Below are 8,929 nucleotides of genomic sequence, written 5' to 3'. Positions count from 1 at the left end.
ATTGTGTCCACCTAAAAACTAAAAAATAAATATTAAAAAAAAGGGATGGGATATGTAGCTCAGTGGTAGAGCACTTGCCTAGCAAGCACAGAGCCCTGAGCTCAATCCCCAGTACTGCAAAAAGAAAAAAGAAAAAAAAAAGATATATAATATATATGAGAACACATACCTACACACATATACACGTAAATAAATATATGTGTATTCTCAAATCTTTAAAACAGCTTTTGGATATGTCAGATATCCAAGGATATATAATGGGAACACAGTTTTTCCCATTTAAAATTGTTATACAGGTTAATAGTATATGTTTGTTTTCAAAATTCATTATGGGTGATGTCTATTTTTTATTTGAGGTCATGTCTCTGGACAGGAATGCAATCCTAACTGCAATGTTGTTCTGGCACATTTCACTTTATAAGGAGTACAGTGCAGTAAAAAGTAGAGCCCATCCATGAAACATTAGAAAATGCTTATCCCAACAGAAGTATCATTTGCCAACTAAACTTTGATGTTATTCATTGATTTAGAATTACATGTTAAAATATCTGGTGTGATCTTCACCACTCAAATTCAACCAAAAAATAATAATAATCCAAAAGCACATTTTTATTTGCAGTAAAGTTATAAGACAGATGGGCACTTAAACTCAATACATGAAAAACTGAGATATGATGTTAAATTACAACTGAAGTTTCCAAAAATGTATTTAAAATCCAATTACAGCATTGTAATTTCCTTAAATTACTTTATTTTAAAGTGTCAAAAACTTAAAGATGTTCTTGTGTATATACATAAGCTGTATGTCTCAATTCAGAACTTTTCCATCACTACAGAATGAAATACCCTCCTTTAATGTAGCACTTAATTTTTATTTTCTAAAACCTACTAAGGCTGATGCAATTTCTAAAGAGCAATGACCCCACCATAAAAATATTAAAGGCTGTCTTTTCTTTTTTAAAGTGCTTATTAGCTTTATATCCCAAAGCAATGGTTTTTCCAACATATAATATTGAAAGGTGCTCACAAAGTCACTACGTATATACTCAAATATGTCATTTTTCTAACTTTGAACATAGTAAACTGGTTTCATCTGCATTAATGAAGATTGCTTTCAATGGCCCTCAAACACATGCTTCAAATCAAGACAGCTTTATTTGTACCAGCAGTGGGAATAGTAACAGCAGAATGAGCTGCAGCATAGTTTAAATAGATCACAGTAGACCACAAAAAATGGTAACAGCTTCTGGATACGTCAGATATCCCAGGATTAGCCTTCTCTTCACTCTGTGTATGTGGTAAACACTTAAAAAAAAAACTATTAAAACACTCTCTTAATTCTCTATGGAGTATTTTTTTAGTGTATAAAGAGTTCAAACCCTCTTACTATTTAGCTGAACTCTGCTTATACATAGGAGCCTTCCTATTCTCAACATTTAAAAAAAAGCCTATTTTCATAAAGAAAGCAAGAAGGAATTAATAAATGAAATTTTCAATTCTATAATCCTGAGAAATAAATTCATAAACAATTCTAAAATTATATATTTTTTAAAGGCTGATACAAATATTCCAAAACAGAATTTGTTTTCTGAGAGTGAAAAGTTACTTCATTTTAGTCATATCATTTTTACCTGATTTACATACTTTAGGACAAAAACTAAACATCATCTTAATCTAACTGCTTCCTGTGTGAGACTATCATCTGATTCATGTCTCTAATATGTACCATTCAATAGTCTTACAATGAGCATCCCCTCAGGTCTGTTTTCTCAGCCTGAAGTTTTGTATTCCTCCTTTCTCTCCCTCCAAAAATTCTTATACAACTCAAGAGAAAATTTACATTAAAAAAAAATCTCACAATTTAAATACAATGTGATAATACTACATTTGATTTAAAGTTTTAATAAATTATAAATTGCCAAATAACTTAATGTAATTCACAATGCAAATCCCTGGTATAAAAAAAAAATCCATCGTGCCCTGAATATAATAAAGCAGTCCAGTGAATTCAAATTACTTATGAAATAAAAGCAAAACTAAGATGTAAAATACTATTTATAAAAGTCAAGTAAGAAACCAGTTACCATAAATCTTCTTACAAAGATAAATGTTATGTGGTTTACCACTTTGAAAAATTGTTAGGAAGGGCTATAATTAGTGGTTTCAAAAATGATTTTAGGGAAATCAGAGTTTGAATTATGTATTATTGTCATATATGACAATATATCTGTAACAATAATACTACAATGTCAGGGGGAGGGGCATGCGTAGTGGTACACACCTGTAATCTCAATTACTGGGGAAACTGAGGCAGGAAGATCTCGCCTTCAAGGCCAGACTGGGAAACTTAATGAGATCCTGTCTCAAAATAATAAAAATAATAATAATAATACTGCAACGGAGAATAATTTAAATTAACTTCTGCACTTGCTATCTTTTGGCAAGTATATTTCTTTTTCAAAGTTTTTGCTGTGATTAATTTTAAGTGTTTGTTTTCAAAAACTTTTTTACTTGAGGTATTTATGTTCATAGGGAGATACTAGAAGTCTCAAATAGTAATAACATGCCTATAAAATAAAACAAAGATTGTTCTTGCATTTTTTGTTATAATAACAAATATACTTTAAAATAGACAACACTGCTATGCTTAAAAATTAAAAATATCCAATTTTAAAAAGGGGTGAAAAGGAAAAAAAAAATGAAAATTCTTATTTAAAAATAAAACTAAAGTCCTTGCATTTCTTAAGAACCTGACAGTTCTTCTTTTCAATCAAGTTTTATCTTCCACCAAAATAAGTTTTATCATTTGTGTGATAAGATGTCAGGTCTTCATCTTGTTGGTTTCAGTTTGAATTTTCTTGAATGTTTGCAGTACTGGTACTGGACTTGAGACGTTTGGCTAGATAAGACAAAAGTATTATATTTTAAATTTAATTTTTAAACATAATTATTTATTTTTATTTTTATTTATTTATTTATTTTTTTAGTTCTCGGCAGACACAACATCTTTGTTGGTATGTGGTGCTGAGGATCGAACCCGGGCCGCACGCATGCCAGGCGAGCGTGCTACCGCTTGAGCCACATCCCCAGCCCATTATTTATTATTTTTATGTAAGCACAGTATTTATCTATTGTTTGAATCCAAATAGATTCAATCTTCTAAATATTAAATTCCATTTTTTCTACCAATTTTGAAAAACAACTTAGTTAGAAACTACATATGACATGGCTAGAAGTAGTACCAAATAAAACAAACATAATCTATACTTTCTTGAACATGTAATATAGATAAAAGCAATCTACTTAGATGATAAAAGTGCTATATAGTATAATAAAAAGTCAGTGAAGCTGGGCATAGTGGCACAGGCCTGTAATTCCAGCAGCAGCTTGGGAGGCTGGCTTTGTGAATTCAAAGCCAGCCTGAGCAACAGTGAGGTGCTACGCAACTCAATGAGACACTGTCTCTAAATAAAACACAAAATAGGACTGGGGAAGTGCTCAGTGGTCAAGTGCCCCTGAGTTCAATTCCCAGTACAGACCCCAGACACACACAAAAAAGAAAAGTCAGTGAAAACTTCTGATAAAGGGTAGCTAAGAAGATTCTACAGTAATTATTATGCTCAATTATGAAAAACTGAATGATTTTCCCCTAAGATCTGGAATAAGACCAGGATATTTAGTCTTATTCAACATCATGCAACTAATTTTGTCAGTGCAATATAGTGAGAAAAAGAAAAGGAAAGGTATCCATATGGAAACAAAAAAATTTGCTTCTGTTTTCAGATTAAAAAAATAAATTTAGGGGCTGGGGGTGTAACTCAGTCATAAAGATTATGCTTAGTACTTTGTGTACCATCAGTGACTTGAAAAATTGTGCTCTATATGTGTAATATGAGGTGAATTGCATTCTGCCATCAATGTATAACAAATAAGAATAAATAAATAATTAAAAAAGGAAAAAAAAAAGATTATGCTTAACATGTTCAAGGCCCTGGGTTCAACCCCCCAGTACTTCATGAAAGAAAAAAATCAGTGAAAGAACTCTTTATAAAATACATTCAATGACTTACAAAAATAAACTGTATACCACATGCACATTCACAAACATATACACAAACACAAATATATATAGCTTCAAAGAAAATATGTAACAATCAGTTTTGATTGCAGTGCTAATGGGATTGGGTTATTAGGCTTAACAGAAAAAAAATCATCCTATTTGGCAATGGTAATATGTTTTATTCTTACAGTTAAATAAGAATATTTCTCATTCGGAGCTTTAGAAATGAAAAACATCAGTGCCAGTGTGAGAGTACCTTATACCAGAAAACTAGGAATCTCCTGACTCCGATGGTTTGTAACCTAGAGGAGAGGTCTGATTTGGAAGACCTGCAATGGAACTCAGGCACCATTTTTGTTTTGTTTTCAAGCTTTGTAAAAATTTTGATAGTCAAGAATGAGAACCCTGCTATAGTTTCAATCGGGATCTCCCGATTCATGCAAAATGACAAGATGACTTCCTGGACCAGTGTGTTTGCTTAAGCCTAAACTTAAGGGCAAACTTAAATTAAAAAAAAAAAAAAAAAAAGGCCTTTAGGGAAGAAAACTAAATCAGCAGTTTGTTTTTTTTTTTGTGTGTGTGTGTGTGTGTGATCTAGCTTATTACCAATTATCAAATTACTTAATAAACTGACCAGGCAGCAATACTGGTAGGTACATATACCTACAACTTCTTGCCTCTTTAGTCTCTTCCTGATAAATCCTCATGGCCTTTAAAATTCCCCCCACACCCACCTCCAGCAATGGTGTAGAGGTAAATTTCAACCTAAAACAGAATCATACTGTGTCTCTACCTCTACTACATACTGTAATAATTGAGTCAGAGTCAGTGTATTCTTTGAGGACATGAATTATGCCTTGTTCCTTTATTCTATTTATTTTATTTTTTAAAAAAAATTTGGTACCAGGGATTGAACCCAGGGGTGCTTTACCACTGAGCCACATCCCCAGTCCTTTTTATTTTTTTGAGACAGGTCTAAGTTCTTAGGGCTTTGCTAAGTTGCTGAAGCTGGCCTCAAACTTGGGATCCTCCTGCCTCAGCCTCCGAAATCACTGGGATTGCAGGCGTGTGCCACCGCACTCAGTTTGTTCCTTTTTAATCCCAATTCCTACCACAATGCTAGTATTTTGGCAGGGATTCAGTAACTGCTTGTTATGGTTTAGAATGTGAGATGTCCCCCAAAAGCTCACAGGTGAGATAATACAAGAAAGTTCAGAGAAGAAATGATTGGGTTGCAAGAGCTTTAACCCAATCAGTGCATTAATACTATGACAGGATTAACTGAATGATACCTGGAGGGGGGTTATTGGGATTTAGTGTGTGGCTATGGGGTATATATCTGTATCTGGTGAGTGAAGTCAGAATCTTTGCTTTCTGATCATCATGTGAGCTGCTTCCCTCCACACACTCTTTCACCATGACGTTCTGCCTCACCTTGAGCCCTGAGGAATGAAGCCTGCTGTCTATGGATTGAGACCTCTGAAACCATGAGCCCTTAAATAAACTTTTCCTCCTCTATAGTTGTTCTGGTCAGATCTTTAGTCACAATAGCGAAATAGCTGACTAAAACACTCAGGCAAGATATTATAGGTTCTGGGGCTGGGGATGTGGCTCAAGCGGTAGCGCGCTCGCCTGGCACGCGTGCGGCCCGGGTTCGATCCTCAGCACCTCATACCAACAAAGATGTTGTGTCCGCCGAGAACTAAAAAATAAATATTAAAAATTCTCTCTCTCTCTCTCTCTCCTCTCTCACTCTCTCTTTAAAAAAAATATTATAGGTTCTGTACAAACTCATCTACATATAATCATTTTTTTAAGGTAAGTGTATTAGAAGTGAAATCAGATGAAGAAGTACCAGAGAGAGGATTTAAGGGGAAAAGAACTTTTAAAGTGTAGGGTTCTAGAATACAAATAATATTTAAGAGAAAAAAGATTAGCTTTTCTTTAAAAAAATTCATTTTTAAATACTAAAATTACTAAAGGCCAAGCCCATTCTTTCCCTGTGACAATAAAGGAGAAATTTGTATGATCCAAGAGTCACTCTTTTCTAGCTAGACAGGATCTTCAAGCTAGTGCTTCTCTTGCTCTGCCCTGCTGGCAGGGGAGAGGGAAAGAAATCAGTCCACACTGAGCATGTGACATATGTCAAGGAACGTCCTTGGAACTACAATTCTCTTTTGTTCATAAACAAACGGCATGTTAATTATAATTTTCTTCTGGACTACTCCACTTGTAAGTCCTTCTACCAGGACTCCGATGGCCTAAGAGCTATCTTTATGTTCCTACTACTACCACGGTAGAACTGCAAGGACCCTGCTGATACTCTTCTGCTACTATCAACCTTATTCTGGGGAAAATACAGCTTTCTCAGTTAATCATCTGAAATACACGCATCCTCAGGTTTGTTTTTTATTATCAGCACTCCTAAAATTCTCACAAATCTGTTCCATTAGAAAGCATAATTGTAAAAGGTAAAGCAGAAAGCCATTTTAGGCTGACACACTTTTGAGTTCTCAGAATAAAAATCATTTCTAAAACAGGCATAAACTTTTAAATACAGGATATTATCTAAACAAATGAATAATTGTTTAAAAAAAAAAAAAAACTTACGCAGAATGAGTTTGCGTTTCTTTTGCTCCGAGTGAAGAAAGCTACTAAGGTAGAAAACAACAGGTAGAAAGAGGATAAACACAGAAACAGCAATAACAGGCACTGTGTCACTGCAAGAGACTGAGCAGTTGAAAGTTCGACTCCAAAGTTTTCGAGTAATATTCATCTGAAACAACAAATAACATTATTCTATTTTATATTTAACTTGTCTTCAAGTTCTTATAATTATTTTGTTAATAACTACTCATTGTATAAAATTTACATTAATACAAGCCAGGCATAGTAGTGCACACATGTAATCCCAGCAACTCAGGAGGCTGAGGCAAAAGAACCGCAAATTTGAGGCCAGCCACTGCAACTAGTAGGGTCCTATTCTCAAAATAAAAAATAAAAAGGGATGGGGGCTTGGAATTGTGGCTCAGCGGTAGAGCACTCACCTAGCATGCACAAGGCCCTGGGTTCAATCCTCAGTACCACATAAAAATAAATAAGTAAAATAAAGGAATTGTGTCCAATTACAACTAAAAAATAAATATAAAAAAATAAATTAATTAAAAAATAAGAGGGCTGGGGACAGATGCAGTTCAGTGGTAAGCATCCCTGGATTCAATTTCTAGTACCATAAAAATTTTTTAGGATACTACAAATAAAAAAATAAAATTTACATTAATACAACAGTGTCAGATTCCAAATTCATAATACTGACCAAAGTATAACAATATCAATCACTCCTAGCTTTCAAACAGAGAACTTATATTAATAGGAATGTAGTTAAACCCTGTTTCCATCCTTAAAAAATTTCATTATTTACTGAAAGCCTACTTCAAACCAAGTAGTATTCTAGGCAATAGGAACAGGACAGTAAAAACAAAAGTCCTCATGACGTAGTGATTTTAAGTGCTTTTTAAACCATCCTGAATATTACTAGTCCACTACAGTTTCTTCTGAGTTGCTGTGATAATTCACACTCATTATTCGCACCCATTAAGCTTATCAATTTTAATTTCAAGTAAGTTCTCTGCTCTGAGCCAGTAATTTCTTTCCTCCAGTGCCTTCTCAGGCATCATATTGCCTAAAAATCCATGATCGCCATCTAGTGGTGACCTATGTAAAGGCTGACTATATAATGGAAAGAAAAGATTTGTTGCTGACCATTCAATTAATACACTATTTACTAAGAGCCCACTCTATGCCAGGCATTATCTGAAAAATGAACAAAAAAGACAAGGTTCTTGTCCTCATGTGGTTTATATTTTAGTGAGAGGAGACAACTATAAACAAATAAGTATTTTCAGATTGTAAGAGTTGTAAAGAAATAAATGGGATAGGAAGTAACTGAGGAATGGCTTCTCAAACACATTATAGTAAAATCTAGAAACTTTAATAAACAATGAGTACACGGTATAATTGAAAATAAACATCCAATAATGCCCAAACCTCTGAAAATAGCACATATTTCAATTTTTTTTAAAAAAGTAATAAATTGTCAATTCACTTGTGAAGTGCCTAATCAATTTCCATTTGGTTTGACAGACCAGGACATTCTACTTTATAACTACCACACAGTTATTTCTGGTTGAAGACAGCACATGCAGATTCCAATGTGGCTCCAAAAGAGATAATACTACTAATGGTATATTTAACAACCCTGCAAAATATGCATCATATCAGAAGCAAGTACTTACTGCATCTTCCACATCGATGCATAAATGTGTTTCAGGAAGTTCAGCCTTATTATCAAGCTCATTCATTTTTTGCATTTCACTGTACAGACTGCTCAGAGTTTTGTATGCTTCACGACAGTTTTTACACACTTCTGAGTAATTTCTTGGTGGTAGAAGACCGCGTGAATTCTCCTGAAGTCACAAAGGCAGATGTAATACATTCAGTAAACATCATAAATAATATCTAATATAATAACTATCTAATCTTCCAGAAGACAGCAGACAAATCTGGTGTGTTCAAGTGCTGAGCTGTGAGGTTGAGGGCATTACTAAATCACCTGTATTATAGGTCCCACAGATTAGAGACCCGGTATATGAAGCACATGGCAAAATATTTGGCACTTTCTAAATGCCCTAAATGTTGAAAACCACAGCACCAGCCAATGTCAAATGTAGACAACACTAACTCATATGCCGAGTAACTTATAACAAATTGCCAAAGTTCTCCAATTATCTCATCAATAATATCTGCACATATCCATCCCACTGCTGACTAAATATGTCCCCTGCCTGTGCTGTCTTCACCAAAGTTTGC

The 8,929-nt window shown here is 34.1% G+C and overlaps 1 protein-coding gene across 1 annotated transcript in view; it reads right to left on the bottom strand.

Annotated features, from left to right (window-relative positions):
* Positions 1 to 588: 588 nt before the first annotated feature.
* The window catches only part of Ostm1 (osteoclastogenesis associated transmembrane protein 1), a 30,521-nt gene continuing 22,180 nt past the window's right edge, over positions 589 to 8,929 (bottom strand). Inside the window, exons 4-6 of the mRNA XM_005330139.5 lie at positions 8,356 to 8,526; positions 6,671 to 6,836; positions 589 to 2,899 (exon numbers count right to left, since the gene is read on the bottom strand). Coding sequence (XP_005330196.1) covers positions 2,844 to 2,899; positions 6,671 to 6,836; positions 8,356 to 8,526 — 393 coding nt within the window. The 3' untranslated portion in view covers positions 589 to 2,843. The remainder of the gene's footprint in view (positions 2,900 to 6,670; positions 6,837 to 8,355; positions 8,527 to 8,929) is intronic.

This window comes from Ictidomys tridecemlineatus, chromosome 8, assembly GCF_052094955.1.
Source record: "Ictidomys tridecemlineatus isolate mIctTri1 chromosome 8, mIctTri1.hap1, whole genome shotgun sequence".
Lineage (NCBI taxonomy): Eukaryota > Metazoa > Chordata > Mammalia > Rodentia > Sciuridae > Ictidomys > Ictidomys tridecemlineatus.
The sequence above is the reverse complement of the archived record's forward strand: the minus strand, read 5'-3'. Positions and strand labels throughout refer to the sequence as shown.